The sequence below is a fragment of the Hordeum vulgare genome, chromosome 1H (assembly GCF_904849725.1).
Source record: "Hordeum vulgare subsp. vulgare chromosome 1H, MorexV3_pseudomolecules_assembly, whole genome shotgun sequence".
In the NCBI taxonomy this organism is placed as follows: domain Eukaryota; kingdom Viridiplantae; phylum Streptophyta; class Magnoliopsida; order Poales; family Poaceae; genus Hordeum; species Hordeum vulgare.
Window position 1 is genome coordinate 465108104 of NC_058518.1, and position 21201 is coordinate 465129304.

At 46.4% G+C, this 21201-nt stretch overlaps 1 protein-coding gene across 1 annotated transcript; it reads right to left on the reverse strand.

The window, feature by feature from the left end:
• Positions 1 to 333: 333 nt before the first annotated feature.
• LOC123445689 (universal stress protein PHOS32-like) lies at positions 334 to 3046 on the reverse strand. Its single transcript, XM_045122715.1, has 4 exons — positions 2392 to 3046; positions 2193 to 2302; positions 1971 to 2089; positions 334 to 590 (listed from the first exon to the last, which is right to left on the reverse strand). The coding sequence occupies exons 1-4, from the start codon at positions 2582 to 2584 to the stop codon at positions 512 to 514; spliced, it is 501 nt and encodes a 166-aa protein (XP_044978650.1). The 5' UTR covers positions 2585 to 3046; the 3' UTR covers positions 334 to 511.
• Positions 3047 to 21201: the final 18155 nt, after the last annotated feature.

Sequence of the window (21201 nt, forward strand, 5' to 3'; positions counted from 1 at the left end):
TGGGTTTTTAGAATCGGGCTTTTTTCGCCTGGGTCGAAAGCCTGAGCCACCGTATACCCACACGAGTGAGGGGGATATCGGTGAGCGGATCTCGTTCGCGCCGATACAGTGTCGCAAACCATTCCCAACAGCTTTAAAAGAAAAACCATTCCCAACAGCTGACCTGTCTTCTGACCTCTGCTTCAAGATTCATGCGCCAATCCAAGGACGGCTAGCATGTTCGCTCGGATATGCAGAAAATCCGACGTTCGCAGGTTAGCTTTTCCGAAACTAAACGGAGCACAGGAAGGGCGCAAATTTTCTGTTGTCCCGGAACAGGGCACGCACGGAACCTTGGGCACATAACACTTTACTGAATTTGAATCCGAATGTTCAGAGATAAACATGACCACATGAATTCGTCAAAGCTCCGGCATATAGAAAACACAATAGCCACCATAATTTATTCGGATACAGTAACAGGGCAGAAAACCATGATGTGCATCCTGCCTGATTAACACCGATCACAAACCTAGCAGTCTCCCTTCACGACTGTCACAGGGCACGACGCGTTCGACAACACGTAGTTGGTCACACTTCCTAGAAGAATCCTGCAGTATCACCGGGCAAAGATAGGAGGTCAGCGAAATATGAACAAGCTGAAACTGTTAGGGGCCATACCGTTCATGGTCAAGTTCTGATATCTGATGCATACAAAGTTGCAAGTTACAGAAATGTCATGGAGCATTTTCTGACTTCTGTTTCTGCGTACATAATTGTATCTTGAGCGGTGCCTAAACAATGCTCCTGTACTAAACATCGTCAATCAAGTGTCTTGGTTCATTATTCATTGGATTATTATTAGTGGTGCACAAAAGATTAGACCATCGTTTTTTATCTTCTGCAGCTCTATCTCCATCTCCAGTATGGTTATGGCTGATCCTAAATAACTTAACCACTCATCCATCCGCATCTAATGTACCTATTGATAAGAATTTTCACGCAGATTCCTTCTAAAACTTAAGCTAAAGCATTCCCTCCCAAACGTGCACTCCATGCGTTCGATTACCAGTACATAAACGAAAGTCAAATCTACAATTACATAATTTAAGCTTTGTTGTTCTTGACACTAGAAATTTCATCCAAGGATCAGCTTGAGCGGGTAAATCAATATTTGGTATGCAAATATGCAATACATCGACATTTACCATGATTCTCTACTGATAGATATATTAATTTGTGTTTAGCATGAATTAGTCATAATACTATTTGGACGTGGACACTCCTCAAGATAACTCTAAACAAACTTGACAAGATAGGCAACCCAAGTCATATATCCAGATTTTGTTTTTCACATTCTGGCAGCACTTTCTTTGTTCTAGTTTTTTTCCAAACAATTATTTATGCTGGATCTTGAATATCACAAACGCTGTAGTTGACGACCAAGTCTATCTACATCATTCTATTGCTTAACATGTTACAAGCTTACTGAATACCACTTGCCGTTTCAGTTGACCACACAAACCATCTGGCAAGCACGATGCAGATGCCAGACAGATAAACGCTCTCAATTTTTATAGAGAATCGACAATAGGAGATCATGGCTCGTGCAAGTTAAGAAGTGCAAGGGAACGGCTTGATGGTCCATGTTCTAACTGCCCATGAGCCGTGAACCGTGTTCTAATCGAAATGAATATTGTAATTTAAGCCACAGAGCTCTGAAACATGGAACGATGCAGCGAATCGATCCAAGCGATCTACCAGGTACTGGTACAATTTATTTGAAGTATTGCTACACGGACATCTGACTTTGTATGCACCTTATCCACACCCCAATGACGTGAGGATTGCCTATCTGAACAAGAATACTGTACTTTATATACAAGTAGCAACTGGCGATTTCGTGCTCTAGGAGAATACATGTTGTCTACATCCAAAGGATTGCACATGTCCGAAGCAACATTGTGACAACAGCAGTAGTAGTATTGTACCTCTGGATGAGACCGAGGCCGCGGCTGCCCATGACGATGGTGTCGATCTTCTGCTCCTCCACCGCATCGCAGAGCTTCTCCCTGGCGTCGCCCCAGTACAGCTTCGCCACCACCTTGAGCTGCAATAATGGAAGCCATTCAGTTCACTTGATCCTCCTCCACGCTCGATCGGCCGACCGAATCAAAGGGATCGAAACGCCTCCAGACCATACATACACGTACCTCGAGCTGGCGCGCGGCGGTGTCGAGCATGTCGAGCACCTCGGCGTCGCAGGTGACGCCGTAGTTCTTCATCACCTCCGGCTCCCGGAACTCCGACAGGGGGATCAGCGCTGCGGGGGGGAACGATCGAGCAACGCGCGCGTTAGTTGGAGATCGAAGCGAGCGGAGAGGTGGGTTGGTGCGCCGTGCGCGTGCTTACGGGATCCGGACTTGGCCCAGACGGCGTGCTTGGCCTCCTCCCCGCCGTGGCGCAGGACGTGGAGGACGACGACGGTGTCGCCCCGGCGGAGCAGGTTCTTGACGGCCCACTCCAGCGCCCGCTTGCTGCTCGCCGAGTAGTCCATCGCCACCCCGATCCTCCGCTCCCCGTCCGCGTCCGCGCCGCCGGCCATCGCGCTGGCTCCTTTCCCGATCCGCTCAAACACTTGCGCCCTGGGCTTCTCCTCTCACGTGGCGAGATGGCGAGTGTGCGCAGTAATGCTTGTCCTTGTGGGCGAGGACAGAGAGAGAGAGATGGGTGGTACTTAAAAGGACTGGCCGGAGTTGGGTGAGGGCTTGGGTGGGACGACACGAGAGACGAGAGAGCGGCGCGGCACGTTTCACCGCGTGTGGCGCACCGGCCTTTGGTTTGGCGTGACCAGAGAGAGAGGCCGGCGCGCGGCGTCGTGGGGAGGCGTGCACCCCTGCCGTTGGCACCCCGTGCACTGGAATCTTTGCGCGTGGCGTGTCCGCCTGGACCACGGCACGGCGGCGGCAGGGAGCGGCGCCGCTGGGTCGTGCGCGCCCGCGGTGCGCCTGGGCAGTTTGACGTGGAGGCCGCGAGCCGGTGGATGGGTGGGAAACTGTGGATGCCCTTTCTGCTCGTCGTCACAGAGGTTTCCTCTCCGCTTTCTGTGCGACGCGCGAAACGGTTGAGAATGGGAAAGGGGTGCTGAGGGCAATTCGAACGAGCCGACCCAAATGGATGATAATTTTGTTTGTTTTTGTTTGTTTGGATCGATCACGTAGACACGAACGTCTGCATTCGTAAATGTATCGACGCATACGTTCAATGCTGGCCGTATTCATTTTTACCAACATGCGAAAAAAAATACATAAGTGCATAATTAAACATTAAAAGCCGGCCACGAAGGCCAACGAGAGTCCACGCGTCCGCATTACACTAATTAAACATAAAAAAAACTAAAACTACGAGGGCAACCCTAGGCGGCGACGACGTCGTTGTCGGAGTCGGTGAGGTCGACCAGCGTAGGTGGGCCGACCCAGGGGAACGTCGTGTTCCACAACTCAGTTGCGTGCGCCTTCGTCGTCTGTCCTGCCGGCACGGGCTGTACTGCTGGCGGTGGCAGCGCAACAGCAGTGGCACACTCCTCCGCCTCCGCCTCCCGTGGTTCCTCCTCCACCTCCTTCTCCACCTCCATCAGCCGAAGGCCTTCGGCGCGCTCCGTCCGCATGTGATGCGTCCTCCAGTGCTTGAGGTAGGCTTGCTCCTGCTGTGATGTCGCGCCCAGCCAGATGGGCGGTGCAATGACGAACTCGTGGACGATGCCGGTCCACTGGTAGACCTCCCGCGGCTCCGTGGGCTCGGGCTTCAGCGGAGGTGGCACGACGCAGTCGCCGGTGACTAACAGCGCGATGGCCTCCGCGAGCTACTGCTAGTACGCCGCCTCCTCATCGGCCCTGCGCCACGCTTCCTCCTCGCTGTCGCGGAGAACGGCTACGAGCGCCGCCTTGTAGGGGGCCTCAGCCTCCCGGTCCTCCTAGCTGCACTTCGCGCACGCCACGACGGCGCTGCTCCTCGTGCTCCATCGCGAACCACAGCTCCCAGTAAGGGGAGTCGGCCGCGTACGCAGGGTCTCTCCGATGCTCCGTCGTCGGCAGACGCTGACGGCGGCTCACCTCCTTCGCATGCACCCGCGCCGACCGCGGCACGGCCGACACCGGAATCCTCTCCGGATCCAGATGTCAGTCGTGCGACAACGTGACATCGGGGTAAGGGAGCGGCACGCGGTGTTCCCAGTGTCACCGCGCTTGGTGCACCGGGAGGCTCACACGCTGGCGAGGCCGGTGGAAAGACGACGTCGGGGAGATGGCGCGGGGGTAGAGCGGAGCCTTGCCCTTGTTTGGGAAGCCGCCGACCATGGTGCTAGGGTTTTGGTCGACGAGGAGATGGCTGGATGTGGACGGGCGGGGTTCTGGAAGCAGATGACGGAACCCACCGCATGCTCAGATTAAAAAAGACCGGCCACGGTCGCTAACGCGTGGGCCCGAGGATGCCAGCCGTCATAAATAATGTTGACCGCGGTGGATGGGGGCGGACACTGAGAGGGCGCGCGCCCGCTTCGCGTCCGCGCTGACGCATTTCAGTCCCAAATTTGGGCCGGAAATGGGTCGGCGCGGGCGAGAAGCGGACGCGTTTTGGCAATGGGTCGGCAAATTGAGCCATCATTTTTATCCGCGCCGACCCAAACGAACAGCGGCGGACGAAATGGGTCGCCCCATTAGAGTTGCTCTGAGGTTGAGTGTGCGTCTACAAAAACAATTTCTTAAAGCATCTATACTCGACACCTTAAACGATGCGGACGCGTTCAATCAATGATTAAAAAGAGGAGGAAAAATAATAATCCAACCAGATCGTTCGTATCATTTTTATATATCTGGACTATTCGTAAACCTTCGTATCCATCTCAAATATAGAAAGAATATGAGAGACCGCCAAAGCACTGAGTCAGTCGGCCACGTGGGACGCAACCTTATCTCGTATCACAATTTTTTCTTTATTCATTTTTTACTTTCTTTTTTCCCCTCTTTATCGGTCATGTACATGTGACTAAACATATCAAATAAAATAAAAAATATAACTCTGCAGACAGATAGATGGAGGAAATGTTTGATCAAAAACGTGTGCTAACAATCAAAAACGTGTGCTAACATTTAGGGAGTCATATTTATCATGTGAGGCTGTAAATGCTTTTACCCGGATCTTGTGCATGTGATCGGTGGGCCTCCATGGTCCAACGTTAGCTCAGCGGACTTTATTGCTTTTGCTTAAACAAGATAAGAACTATCTTCAGCAGGGGCGATGAGACAGACGTGACACAACCGTCTATTTATGGTTTTTAGCAACGACTCCTTTGGACGCACAGCTCAGCTACTATGTTGGCTATTCATGGTCTGTATTGCCCGGGCTACCAATGCCGATGTAGGGCAAGTACTTTCTCCGTAAAAAAAAAAAAGAATGTTCATATCACTATTGTTTTCCACCTAACTAAATATATGACAATCAACTCCCAAATGTGAAGCGTGCTTCGTTAGATTACGAGTCTTCTAGCTCGTAAATTCATTAACAAAATTACAACTAATAAAATTTCTAGAGTGCTTTCCTGAATAATAACTCCATAGCTAGCCGAGCTTCTTAATTGTATGTCATCTATCATCACCTTAAAATCATACACTACTTGAATCCTTTGAAGATATAGATCATTAGCTAGAGCCAAAACCTCCCGAGACGGCAACCTCTCGAGTGTAGTGGGATCTATAATTCCTACTAAAGCTACCAAGAAGACGCCCTCTTGATCATGGCTCAACGTTGCTAAAGCTTCTACACACGAGCTCCGTGCTACCGACGCATTCACGTTGAGCTTTGCTACCCCAGGCGGTAACCATTGCGTAGGTCTTGAGGGTACCATGTTTGTGGTGACAATCCTAGGCTTTATCGAGGCCTAAAGCGTTGAAAATTTGCTCTAGAGGCAATAATAAACTTATTATTATCATATTATTTTGTTCATGATAAGTGTTTATTTTCCGTGCTATAATTGTATTAAAAAATTGAATACATGTGTGGATACATAAACTCCCTAATGAGCCTCTACTTGACGAGTTTGTTGATTAAAGATGGTTAAAGCTTCCTAAACCATAGACATGAGTTGTAATTTAATAACGAGATCATGAGATCACGTCTAGACATACCCAATCATAAGCTTACCATATGATCGTGTCACTTAGTTTAATTGCTACAACTTTTTTAGTGTCAAGTATATGTTCCTTAGACCATGAGATTGTGCCACTCCATGATACCGAAAGAATATTTATGGGTATAAAATGTCACTTCATAACTGGGTGTTCATAAAGGTGCTCTTCGGGTATCTCGGAAAGTATTTGTTAGGTTTCATGGATCGAGACTGGGATTTTTCACTCCATGTGATGGAGAGATATCTTTGGGCCCTCTCGGTAATACGACATCCTAAGTAGCTTGCAAGTATGTGGCTAATGTGCTCAGTCACGGGGACATTGTACTATGGAGCAAGTAAAGAGACTTGTCGGTAACGAAATTTAACGTGGTATTGTGATACCGACGATCAAATCTCGGGCAAGTAACATATCGTCGGACAAAGGGAATTGTATAAATGATTATTTCAATCCTCGATATCATGGTTCAAACCGATAAAGATCTTCGTCAAATATGTGGGAGGCACTATGGCATACATGTACCGCTATAGATTATTAATCGAAGAGGTGTCTCGATCATGTATGCATGTTCTTAAACTCGTAGGGTCACACACTTAACGTTCGGTAACACTAGGGTCACAATTGAGATATTCATAATGGTGAGTCCGAAGGTAGTTCGTAGTCTCGGATGGGATCCGAGATATCACGAGGAGATTCAGAATAGTTCAGAATAGTTTAGGAAATTTCTGGTATTGTACCACGAGTATATGTGGCCATATGTCAGGTCGGTCCGAGCTTCGGGCCACGCAGGAAAAAACCACGGCTTAAAAGCAAGGCTCGAGCCCAGCCCGGCCCGACCGCCGGGCCTAATAAATTAGGCCCGAGCCCGAAAAAGGCCGATATGGCCCTACCGGCCCGGCGAGACTCCAGCTAAAAAATAGTTTGCTCATGCCCGATCCCAGCCCAGCCCAATTGTCGTGCTCGATTTCTAGGCCCAAGTCCGCCCGATGGAATGATTAGGCCTCGCCTGATGGGGATTTTTTGGTCGGGTCGTGTCAGGCCGTCCGGGCTGGGCTGCCCATGGCCAGGTATAACCGGGAGGTTGTAGAAGATTCCGGGGTCCCACCATGGAGCCCACCTGCCACCGGAGACCAACATGCGCTGAAGGGGGCGCCCTGGCCTACATGATCCAGGGGCACCGCACCCCATAAAGGCACATGCAGCCAAGGGGGAAACCCTAAAGGGGGCGCCCCAAGCCTTGTAGGGCAAGGTTATCCCCTTGGTGGCTGCATTGGCCTTGAATGAAGGGCCAGGGTTGGCTGTCCATCTCACCCCATTATACAATTAGAGGAGTGGGGCTGGGCGCACCAGACCTGAACCCTAGCCACCGCCCTCTCCCTCTCCCTCCACTTCCTCGTTTCGCTGCTAATGATCCACAAGTATAGGGGATCTATCGTAGTCCTTTCGATAAGTAAGAGTGTCGAACCCAACGAGGAGCAGAAGGATCTGACAAGTGGTTTTCAGCAAGGTAATATCTGCAAGCACTGAAATTATCGGTAACAAGTACTTGTGTGGTGAGATGATTCGTAGCGAGCAACAAGTAACAAAAGTAGCAACGGTGCAGCAAAGTGGCCCAATCCCTTTTGTAGCAAGGGACAAGCCTGGACAAAGTCTTATAGGAGGAAAAACGCTCCCGAGGACACACGGGAATTTCTGTCATGCTAGTTTCCATCATGTTCATATGATTCGCGTTCGTTACTTTGATAGTTTGATATGTGGGTGGACCAGCGCTTGGGTACTGCCCTTACTTGGACAAGCATCCCACTTATGATTAACCCCTCTCGCAAGAATCCGTAACTACGAAAGAAGAATTAAGAAAAAGTCTAACCATAGCATTAAACTAGTGGATCCAAATCAGCCCCTTATGAAACAACGCATAAACTAGGGTTTAAGCTTCTGTCACTCTAGCAACCCATCGTCTACTTACTACTTCCCAATGCCTTCCTCTAGGCCCAAATAATGGTGAAGTGTTATGTAGTTGACGTTCACATAACACCACTAGAGGAAAAACAACATACAACACATCAAAATATCGAACGAATACCAAATTCACATGACTACTATTAGCATGACTTATCCCATGTCCTCAGGAACAAAAGTAACTACTCACAAAGCATAATCATATTCATGAACAGAGAGGTAATGAGTAGCATCAAGGATCTGAACATAAACTCTTCCACCAAGTAATCCAACTAGCATCAACTACAAAGAGTAATTAACACTACTAGCAACCTCACAAGTACCAATCGGAATCGCGAGACGGAGATTGGTTACAAGTGATGAACTAGGGTTTGGAGATGAGATGGTGCCGATGAAGATGTTGATGGTGATGAGTCCCCTCCGATGAGAGGAGCGTTGGTGATGACGATGACGATGATTTCCCCCTCCGTGAGGGAAGTTTCCCTGGTTGATCGTCCTGCCGGAGCACTAGATTGGTTCCGCTCAAGTTCTGCCTCGTGGCGGCGGCGAATCCTCAAAAAAGCCTCCTCCTGATTTTTTTCGGAATGAAACCCTTCATATAGCAGAAGAGGGGAGCAAGTGGGCCAGCAGGGAGTCCACAAGGCCCCTAGGCGCGGCCAGGGGGGTGGCCGCGCCTACCAGGCTTGTGGCCCCCTGGTTGCGCTCCTCTGGCACTTCTTCGGCCCAATATTTTTTATATATTCCCAAAAAAATCCACGTTGATTTTCATGGCTTTTGGAGTTGCGCAGAATAGGCATCTCAAACTTGCTCCTTTTTCAGGCCAGAATTCCAGCTGCCGACATTCTCCCTCTTCATATAAACCTTGCAAAATAAGAGAGAAAAGGCATAAGTATTGTACCGTGAAGTGAAATAACAGCCCAAAAAGCAATAAATATCAACATGAAAGGATGATGCAAAATGGACGTATCAACTCCCCCAAGCTTTAGACCTCGCTTGTCCTCAAGCGAAAGCCGAGCTCGATAAATATGTCCACATGTTTAGGGAGAGAGGTGTCGACAAAACAAGATACGAACATGCATGCATCATGATCAAGATGAGAACAACAATACCAACATATAATCTCTCATGCTAAAGTAGAAATTCCTTCACGAAGTAAAGTATGGATCAAGAACCTTACCGAGAAATAGAAACCGATAGTCTTTAGTCATTGAAGCAATTGCAATTTATCACAACATCAGAAAGAGTCAAAGAGCTTGTAAAGAAAATCCACATACTCAATCATCTTTTCGTTCTCTACAATTGCTACAACTCATGTGGTACTCATGAGATCAAAGTTTCAGCTAAACACAGAGAAAGATAGGGGCTTATAGTTTTGCCTCCCAATTGCTTACCTCAAAGGTAATGTCAACAATAATAATTCATGAATGCTTACCTCCAAGCTGACATATGAATATAGGTCTTTCCCTAGCATATGACGTTAGCCAAGATAAAGGCGAAACAAGGAATTGGTGAAGATCACCATAACTCTTTCAAGGGCAAAAAGTAAAGGTACAAGATAGGCCCTTCGCAGAGGGAAGCAAAGGTTGTCATGCGCTTTTGAGGTTTGGATGCGTGTCCTCTTAGTGCGGAGGAACGTCACTTTATATTGCCTCCTGTGATAAAGAACTTTATTATGCAGTCTGTCGCTTTTATGTCTTCCTCATCACAGGTTCGTACAAAGCTTATTTTCCACACACTAACAGACCATACATATTAAGGAGCAATTTTTATTGCTTGCACCGATGACAACTTACTTGAGGGATCTTATTCAATCCATAGGTAGGTATGGCGGACTCTCATGGCAAAACTGGGTTGAAGGTTTATGGATGCACAAGTAGTATCTCTACTTGGTGCGGGAGTTTTTGCTAATATGAGGTGGAAGCAATCGTCACATGCTAAGGGATCTCTAATCATATAACTTTGTTCGGAACCAAGCAAACACAATTCATTATGTTGTCTTGCTTGTCCAACATCTACTTCTAAGCATGCAATAGTTTAGTGAGTGTTCACAATCATAGATGGTGTCAAAGATGATATATTTATATGTGAACCTCTCCTTATTTATCACTTTCTATTAATTGCAACAATGACCAAGGTCTACGTTTGTCTACACTCAACAAGTTTCAATCATCATTCTTTTTATATGTGAAGCCATCACTTCCCATAATATCATTACATGATCTTTCGTGCTTTTGTTCTTTTCTCACTCTTTTGATCATGGCAAGAGGCAAAGCCCTCAACTAAGACACTCTTTATTATATGGCTCACGAGCTCGAATACGTCGGGGGTGACACGAAGCAAAACTCAAGGCTAAAACACTAAGACTTTTAATCTACTAGAGAAAAAGAAAACTGAAAAGGAACAAACTAAACAAAGGTAAAGTCAAGAGATGTGATGGTGATACGATACCGGGGCAACTCCCCCAAGCTTGGCACAAGCCAAGGGGATTGCCCATACCCATGCTTAGTTGTCTTCCTTTGGAGGTGATGGTGGTGGAGTTGTTACAACATGGGTTTGATCCTCCGTCTTCCAAGGCATAGGTGCTCCATCATGGAAAGATGAACGAGTCTCCGGAATCCTCAAATCTACAGCCAATCGTATTGATTTAAATCTATACTCATACTCACAGTTTTGGTTCTGCAGGTCATAGATCTGGGCCTGGAGGTGATCAATCCTGTCATAGAGCCGGGAGAGGTGCCTCCCAATGTCATTGGCATCGATCCTATGCTTGCTGGTGAACTCCGTGATCATCATGTGGTTGGCGTTGAGTCCACGCTCCAGCTTCCCTTGGCACTTGAAGACATGTTGCTCCATTGCTTCGAGCCTCGCCTCCACGCTTTCGGTCTTCTTGGCCCCCTCAACATCACGGATGTGCAACATCCCCTCACGCATCTCGATAGATTGAGGGTGTTGCAGCACTCCCGTGAGGTAGGGATTGATGACCTTCTCGAAGATCTTGTCCTTCGAAGCTTTTGGGGACGTCATAGAAATCTAGATCTGCAACAGAAACAGGCTCGAAACGAAAACAAGGGAAATCTGCATGATACGAGGGTCAGACCTTACGGGAGAATATATAATGATTTTTTCCAGACCAGAAGGAGTACTCCGCACGAAAACGGAGTCCGGGAGGCACACGAGGTGGCCACAAGCCCCCAGGCGCGGCCACGGGGTGGGCCCGCGCCTGGCAGGCTTGTCACCTCCTCGCGCGCTTTCCGGACTACTTCCAATTTTCTATTTTTTCAAATATTCCAAAACGGATAAAAATTCCTACTAGAAAAGTTTTGGAGTCTGTTTTCTTACCGAATCACATACCTCTTTGTTTCGGAGTCTGAAACAGGCTGATAAATATCCCTTAGGTATTCTTCCGGAGTTATGGTATTGATAATATTGCTTTCAACATTTATGGGAGTACCTGAGATATAATGCTTGATTCTCTGCCCATTTACAACTCTCGGACAATTACCTTCCGTGTTGTTGATCTTGATAGCACCGGAACGATATGCTTCCTCAACAATGTAAGGACCTTCCCATTTGGAGAGAAGCTTGCCTGCAAAAAATCTTAAACGAGAATTATATAGCAAGGCATAATCACCTACATTTAACTCACGCTTTTGTATCCTCTTATCATGCCATCTCTTAACCTTTTCTTTGAACAACTTGGCATTTTCATATGCCTGAGCTCTCCATTCATCAAGCGAGCTAATGTCAAATAACCTCTTCTCACCAGCAAGTTTGAAATCAAAGTTGAGCTCTTTGATTGCCCAATAAGCTTTATGCTCTAGCTCAAGAGGTAAATGACATGCTTTACTGTACACCATTTTGTACGGAGACATGCCCATGGGATTCTTATAGGCAGTCCTATAAGCCCACAATGCATCATCGAGCTTCTTAGACCAATTCTTTCTAGACCTGTTAACAGTCTTTTGCAGAATTAGTTTAATCTCTCTATTGCTTAGCTCTACTTGACCACTAGACCGAGGGTGATAGGGAGACGCAATTCTATGGTTGACATCGTACTTAACAAGCGTTTTATGGAAAGCACCATGAATGAAATGTGAACCACCGTCGATCATCAGATATCTAGGGACTCCAAATCTAGGGAAAATAACTTATTTAAGCATCCTGATAGAAGTGTTGTGATCAACACTACTAGTGGGGATAGCTTCTACCCACTTAGTGACGTAATCAACAGCAACTAGGATATGAGTATACCCGTTGGATTTTGGAAAAGGTCCCATATAATCAAAGCCCCAAACATCAAATGGTTCAATGACAAGTGAATTGTTCATAGGCATTTCCTGACATTTACCGATATTACCTACTCTTTGACATTCGTCACAAGACAAGAGAAACTTACGGGCATCCTTGAAGAGAGTGGGCCAATAGAAACCTGATTGCAATACCTTGTGTGCAGTTCTATCTCCCGCATGGTGTCCTCCGTAGGCCTCAGAGTGACACTTCTGTAGGATCTGTCCATGTTCATGTTCAGGTACACAACGTCTAATAACACCATCTACTCCTTCCTTATAAAGGTGAGGATCATCCCAAAAGTAATGTCTCAAGTCAAAGAAGAATTTCTTCTTCTGCTGGTATGTGAAACTAGGTGGTATATATTTGGCAACGATATAGTTTGCATAATCAGCATACCATGGTGCACTACGTGAAGCATTGATGACATTCAGTTGCTCACCGGGAAAGCTATCATCAATAGGTTGTGGGTCATCAAGAACGTTCTCCAACCTAGACAAGTTATCTGCTACTGGGTTATCAGCACCCTTCCCGTTGACAACGTACAAATCAAACTCTTGTAGCAAGAGAACCCATCTGATAAGTCTAGGTTTAGCGTCTTTCTTCTCCATGAGGTACTTAATAGCAGCATGATCAGTGTGAATAGTGACTTTGGAATCAACTATGTAAGACCTGAACTTTTCACATGCAAACACGAATGCTAAAAAACTCCTTTTTCGTAGTAGCATAGTTTCTTTGGGCACTGTCTAGAGTTTTACTAGCATAGTGAATAACATTCAACTTCTTATCAACTCTTTGCCCTAGGACAACACCAACAGCATAATCGCTAGCATCACACATGATTTTAAAAGGTAAGTTCCAATCAGGTGGTTGAACAATAGGTGCAGTTATCAAAGCCTTCTTAAGTATTTCGAAGGCTTCGTCACAATCATCGTCAAAAACAAAAGGAATATCCTTTTGCAAGAGATTGGTAAGAGGCCTAGAAATCTTAGAGAAGTCTTTAATGAACCTTCCATAGAAACCAACATGACCAAGGAAACTTCTTATACCTTTGATATCTATGGGGTATGGCATTTTCTCGATCGCATCAACCTTAGCCTTATCGACTTTAATACCTCTTTCAGAAATTTTATGTCCTAAGACGATGCCTTCATTAACCATAAAGTGGCACTTCTCCCAATTCAAGACAAGATTGGTATCTTTACATCTCTGCAAGACTCGATCAAGGTTGCTGAGGCAATCATCAAAAGAAGACCCGTAAACGAAGAAGTCATCCATGAAAACCTCGACAATCTTTTCACAAAAGTCAGAAAATATAGCCATCATACATCTTTGAAAGGTGGCAGGTGCATTACATAAGCCAAAAGGCATACGTCTATAAGCAAAGGTACCGAAAGGGCAGGTGAAAGTGGTTTTCTCCTGATCAGATTGTGCAACTGGTATTTGGGAGAAACCAGAATAACCGTCTAGAAAGCAAAAGTGTGTGTGTTTAGACACTCTTTCTAGCATTTGGTTGATAAAAGGCAAAGGGTAATGATCTTTCCTAGTGGCTTTATTCAATTTCCTAAAATCGATCACCATCCTATAGCCAGTGATAATCCTCTGTGGGATCAATTCATCCTTATCATTGGGGACAACGGTAATACCTCCCTTCTTAGGGACGCAATGCACCGAACTCACCCAATCACTATGAGCAACAAGATAGATAATACCCGCTTCCAGGAGCTTTAGTATTTCTTTTCTCACTACTTCTTTCATCTTAGGATTTAATCTCCTTTGATGATCAGCAACTGGTTTGGAATCAGGATAAGTTTTAATCTTGTGCTGGCATAGAGTGGGACTAATGCCCTTAAGATCATCAAGAGTATATCCAATAGCAGCACAGTGCTTTCTAAGAGTTTTTAGTAACTTCTTTTCTTCATGCTCTGAGAGGCTAGCACTAATAATAACAGGATATATCTCTTTTTCATCAAGATAAGCATACTTAAGAGTATTTGGCAACTGTTTAAGCTCGAACACAGGATCACCTTTTGGTGGGGGTGGATCCCCAAGCAGTTCAACAGGCAAGTTATTCTTAAGGATAGGATGTTGTTCTAAGACAGCCCTATCTATCTCATCCCTTTCATCCATATGCATATCATTTTCATGCTCAAGCAAGTATTGCTCTAAGGGATCAGTAGGAGGCACGGAAATAGAAGCCAACGCAATAGTTTCATCCTTTCTGGGCAACTCTTTTTCATGAGGTTGTCTACAAACTTGGAGAAATTGAACTCGTGTGACACACCTTCAAAGCCAACAGTGACAGTTTGCTTCTCACAGTCAAAATGAGCATTGACAGTATTGAGAAAGGGTCTGCCAAATATGATGGGACAAAAGCTATCTTGGGTGATAGCAAGAACAAGGAAATCAGCAGGATACTTTGTTCTACCACACAAGACTTTAACATCCCTAACAATTCCCACAGGGCAGATAGTATCTCTATTGGCAAGCTGAATAGTGACATCAATGGGTTCTATCTCAACAGGTGCAATCTCATCTTTAATTTCATCATATAAGGATTGAGGTATTGCAATAACACTAGCACCCACGTCACATAAACCGTGGTAGCAATGATCTCCTATCTTAACAGAAACAACACGCGTGCCAACAACAGGCCTATGCTTATCTCTAGCGTGAGGTTTAGCAATTCTAGCAGCATCTTCACAGAAGTGAATATTATGTCCCTCAACATCGTCGGACAGGAGATCTTTGATAATAGCAATGCTAGGTTCAACACTAATTTGCTCAGGGGGTGTAGGTGTTCTAATGTAGCCTCTACGTATCAAAGTTGAAGATTTAGAATGATCCTTTATCCTAACAGGGAAAGGTGGTTTCTCAATGTAAGCATTGGGAACAAGAGGATCATTATAGGCAATGACTTTCTCTTCAACTGGATTGGGTTTAACTACATTGACTTCTAAAGGAGGATGATATTTAAACCACTTCTCTTTGGGGAGATCAATATGAGCAGCAAATGATTCACACAATGAAGCTACTATCTCAGAGTCAAGTCCATACTTAGCGCTAAAATCACAAAAAGTATTTGTTTCAACAAAGGATTTAACGCAATCAAACTTGAAATTCATACCTGACTCCTTACCTTCATCAAGCTCCCAATCTTCAGAGTTGCATTTAATTATTTCCAATAAATTCCATTTGAAGTCAATATCTCTCTCCATAAAAGAACCGGTACAAGAAGTGTCAAGCATGGTGCGATCATCATGAGAAAGCCGAGCATAGAAGTTCTGAATGATAATTTCTCTCGAGAGCTCATGGTTGGGGCATGAATATAACATTGATTTAAGCCTCCCCCAAGCTTCAGCGATGCTTTCTCTGTCACGAGGCCAAAAATTATAAATATAATTCCGATCACGATGTACTAGATGCATAGGATAAAACTTTTGATGAAATTCCAATTTCAACCGATTGTAGTTCCATGATCCAGTATCATCACATAGCCTATACCATGTCAACGCCTTATCCCTCAAAGATAAGGGAAAGACCTTCTTCTTGACCTCATCCTCGGGTAAACCTGCAAGCTTAAATAAACCACAAACTTCATCTACATAGATTAGATGCAAGTCTGGATGTGATGTTCCATCTCCTGTAAAAGGATTAGCCAGCAGTTTCTCAAGCATACCTGAAGGAAATTCAAAGCAAATATTTTCAGTAGGTGCAGCAGGTTGAGGAGCAGCGCTTTGTGCTTCCGTTCGAGATGAAGATACCCCGAACAAGCCCCTCAAAGGATTAGTTTCCATAGTGACAAGTGACAATAAATTTCAGCACACTATATGAATGTTTCCTTACCAAGTTTGCCTTACCGAAGGCGCTTCACTCCTCGGCAACGGCACCAGAAAAGAGTCTTGATGACCCACAAGTATAGGGGATCTATCATAGTCCTTTCGATAAGTAAGAGTGTCGAACCCAACGAGGAGCAGAAGGATCTGACAAGTGGTTTTCAGCAAGGTAATATCTCCAAGCACTGAAATTATCGGTAACAAGTAGTTGTGTGGTGAGATGATTCGTAGCGAGCAACAAGTAACAAAAGTAGAAACGGTGCAACAAAGTGGCCCAATCCCTTTTGTAGCAAGGGACAAGTCTGGACAAAGTCTTATAGGAGGAAAAACGCTCCCGAGGACACACGGGAATGTCTCTCATGCTAGTTTTCATCATGTTCATATGATTCGCGTTCGTTACTTTGATAGTTTGATATGTGGGTGGACCAGCGCCTGGGTACTACCCTTACTTTGGCAAGTATCCCACTTATGATTAACCCCTCTCGCAAGCATCCGCAACTACGAAAGAAGAATTAAGACAAAGTCTAACCATAACATTAAACTAGTGGATCCAAATCAGCCCCTTACGAAGCAACACATAAACTAGGGTTTAAGCTTCTGTCACTCTAGCAACCCATCATCTACTTACTACTTCCCAATGCCTTCCTCTAGGCCCAAATAATGGTGAAGTGTTATGTAGTCGACGTTCACATAACACCACTAGAGGAAAAACAACATACAATGCATCAAAATATCGAACGAACACCAAATTCACATGACTACTATTAGCATGACTTATCCCATGTCCTCAGGAACAAAAGTAACTACTCACAAAGCATAATCATATTCATGACCAGAGAGGTAATGAGTAGCATCAAGGATCTGAACATAAACTCTTCCACCAAGTAATCCAACTAGCATCAACTACAAAGAGTAATTAACACTATTAGCAACCTTACAAGTACCAATCGGAGTCGCGAGATGGAGATTGGTTACAAGTGATGAACTACGGTTTGGAGATGAGATGGTGCTGATGAAGATGTTGATGGTGATGAGTCCCCTCCGATGAGAGGAGTGTTGGTGATGACGATGGCGACGATTTCCCATTCCGGGAGGGAAGTTTCCCCGACAGGATCGTCTTGCCGGAGCTCTAGATTGGTTCTGCTCAAGTTCCGCCTCGTGGCGACGGCGAATCCTCGAAAAAGCCTCCTCGTGAATTTTTTCGAAACGAAACCCTTCATATAGTAGAAGAGGGGAGCCAGTGGGCCAGCAGGGAGCCCACAAGCCCCATAGGCGCTGCCAGGTGGGGTGGCTGCGCCTACCAGGCTTGTGGCCCCCTGGTTGCGCTCCTCTAGCACTTCTTTGGCCCAGTATTTTTTATATATTCCCAAAAAAATCCATGCTGATTTTCACGGCATTTGGAGTTGCGCAGAATAGGCTTCTCAAACTTGCTCCTTTTTCAGGCCAGAATTCCAGCTGCAGGCATTCTCCCTCTTCATATAAACCTTGCAAAATAAGAGAGAAAAGGCATAAGTATTGTACCGTGAAGTGAAATAAGAGCCCAAAAAGCAATAAATATCAACATGAAAGCATGATGCAAAATGGACGTATCAGCTGCCGCTGGGCAAAGCCGTGCGGGAGTTCCACCATATACTCCGCCACCACACCGCCGTGGGACTGGCCTAGATCTCATCTATCTCTCCCTCTCTCTTGCTTGATCAAGAAGAAGGAGGCATCATCAAGTAGTACGTGTGCAAATCTCAGAGCTGTCGTTCCTGTGGTCCTGTATTGAATTGGATCGTGAAGAGTACGACTAGTCGACTACATCAACCACGTTCATTGGAAAGCTTTTGCTTTTTGTATACAAGGGTATGTAGATGCTCTCCCACACATTGTTAGCAACTCTTAGATCACATTTTGGGTGAATCCGTAGGAATATTTTTCTTCTCTATGCAATGATTCCCAACATGAAGATCTGACAAATAAGCTGAAACAAAATAATGGGGTCGAGATGGGGCTTTGAAAGATGTTGATACTTCTCAACGTATTGATAATTTATGAAGTATTCATGCCATATTTACCTATGTTTACAATACTTTTATACTCTATATGATTTAATTTGAACTAACTCGGACTAATGTTGTTTCTAGCATAATTACCGTGGTGTTGTTTTTTTGTGGAGAAAATAAAAGTTCTTGTAATCACCCGAGACTTTTTGACGATTTTTTCTGGAGCAAATAAGAAATACCGAAGCAAAGAACCACCAGAGAGGGGCCACCTGATGGTACCAAGCCAGCAGGGCACGCCCACCCCTGAGAGCGCCCTGATAGGTTGTGTCGGAATCGGCGCTTCGCAGACCCAAGAAAAGGTTCGAACATTGGGGTGCCCTCACTCTTCAACCCTGTTCAACCTCTCAACCTCACGGCGACGCTATGGTGGCGCGAGCTAGGACGACAAGCTGGAACGCGCAGCAGTTTACCCAGGTTCGGGCCACCTTGCGGTGTAAAACCCTACTCCTGCTTGTGGGGGATTGCTTGAGGTGGAAGACAAGTACAAAGGTGGGTTCTTGTCCTAGCCCGGGGAATGAAATCGGATTCCCTTCTACGGAGGCCGGGCCTCTCCTATATGCTAGCCTCGATCCTCTTCCCCGTAAACATTGGCACGAAGGGTTGCCACATCGGCCATTTACGAAAGGGGACAGGACTCCAATCCGCACTGACAAAGGTGGTCTTCGCTTGTAAAAGCTTCTCTTCATGACGCACATGTGGGCTCAAGGATGACCTTCGTCCTGCGGTGCCTCCTGCTTTAGTCTCCTTGCACCGAACGGGAAACATATCGGAGTCGCTTCGAGAGCACGCGAGCTGTCCCAGCTTACTTAGCACAAAAGGGGAAACGCTCGCCGTACGCGCCCGCTGGCACCGCTCTTGCGCCGCCTACACGACATGCCTCATCCACGTGAAGGAGATGGATCATGGGACGCTACCAAGTCGTCCTCGGCGAGCCGCTCCACGAGGGCCTCAGGGGAGACCTCATAGCGGACGCCCTCCTGGGGCCCTTGGAGACAATCTTCAAGCGCTTGCCTCGCGAGGGTCCTCCTTGCGAGGCTCACCGATGGGCCAAACCAGGCTTATCCTGTCGAGTCGCACCCGGGGCCGCAGGCCGACGGGCCTGGGTACCCCCAGCCCCACGGGCCCGACAGTAGCCCCTAGTCCGATGTTGTGCACGACCCCACCAGTTGGGGGGGGGGGGGAGGGCGAAGCGATGCAGGCCCCAACAGCGTGCGGGCCTGGCTCGACACATGGCACCCATCACGACGTTGAACTCTTCTTCCCCGCAACGCTTTAGGTGTTCGAAATATTCCCTTGAGGCAATGATAAAATAGTTATTATTATATTTCCTTGTTCAAGATAATCGTTTATTATCCATGCTAGAATTGTATTGATTGGAAACTCAAATACATGTGTGGATACAAAGACAACACACCGTCCCTAGTAAGCCTCTATTGGACAAGCTCGTTGATCAAAGATGATCAAGGTTTCCTGGCCATAGACAAGAGTTGTCACTTGGTAATGGGACCACATCATTAGGAGAATGATGTGATGGACAAGACCAAACTATGAACGTAGATGTGATCGTGTCAGTTTACCGCTACTGGTTTCTGCATGTTAAGTATATGTTCCTATGACCATGAGATCATGTAACTTACTGACACCGGAAGAATACCTCATGTGTATCAAACGTCGCAACGTAACTGGGTGACTATAAAGGTACTCTACAGGTATTTCCGAAGGTGTATGTTGAGTTGTCATGGATCAAGACTGGGATTTGTCACTCCGTATGACGGAGAGGTATCTCAGAGCCCACTCCGTAATACAACGTCACAACAAAGACTTGCAAGCAATGTGACCAAAGAGTTAGTCATGTGATTTTGTATTACGAAACGAGTAAAGGGACTTGCCGGTAACGAGATAGAACTAGGTATAGAGATACCGACGATCGAATCTCGGGCAAGTAACATACCGAAGGACAAAGGGAATAATATACAGGATTAACTGAATCCTTGGCATAGAGGTTCAACCGATAAAGATCTTCATAGAATATGTAGGAGCCAATATGGACGTCTAGGTCCCACTATTGGTTATTGACTGGAGAGTGTCTCGGTCATGTCTACATAGTTCTCGAACCCGCATGGTTTGCACACTTAAGGTTCGGTGACGTTTCGGTATAGTTGAATTATGTATCTTGGTAAACGAATGTTGTTCGGAATCCCAGATGAGATCCCGAACATCACGAGGAGTTCTGGAATGATCCGGAGACGAAGATTGATATATAGGAAAGGTATATTCGGATGCCGAAAAGATTTCGAGCATTTCCCGTAAAGTATCGGGAGTGACGAATGGGTTCCCGGGGTTCATCGGGAGGGGCCACCCACCTGGAGGGGACCACATAGACCCAAGAGGTGGTGCACCAGCACTTTGTGGGCTGGGCGGCCAGCCCCATGGGCCTATGCGCCCAATAGAGAGGAGGTGGGGCAATCCCACTAGGAGTAGGACTCCTCCTCCACCAAACTGAATTGGAGAAGGACTCCTCCCCCTTGTGCGCCACCGGCCAACCCTAGGGGTTTTCCCTAGAGCACCACCCCTCCCTCCCACCTATATATAGTGGAGAGGAGGGAGGCTAGACGCAACACAAGCCACGACGCAGCCCCTCTCCCACCACCACTTCGTGACACCACATAGGCTTATTCGAGAGTGCACGACGTAGCCCTGCCGGATGAGCTCCTCCAACATCATCGCCACGTCGTCATACTGTCGAAGAATTCATCCACTTCTTCACCCCTCTTGCTTGATCAAGAAGGCAGATATCTTCATCGAGCTGCATGTGTGCTACACGCGGAGGTGTCGTCCATTCGGCGCTAGACCGTGATTGGATCGCCGGACGGCTTGCGATTTGGGTCGTGAAGAAGTTTGACTACATCG

Bases quoted from the DNA above. Each gene is read 5' to 3' on its own strand.
- LOC123445689 (XM_045122715.1), bottom strand. From the start codon at position 2,584: ATGGCCGGCGGCGCGGACGCGGACGGGGAGCGGAGGATCGGGGTGGCG. The intron at 2,303-2,391 runs GTAAGCACGCGC...TCCCCCCCGCAG, and splicing joins CTGGGCCAAGTCCGGATCCC to CGCTGATCCCCCTGTCGGAG. The intron at 2,090-2,192 runs GTACGTGTATGT...CCATTATTGCAG, and splicing joins CCGCCGCGCGCCAGCTCGAG to CTCAAGGTGGTGGCGAAGCT.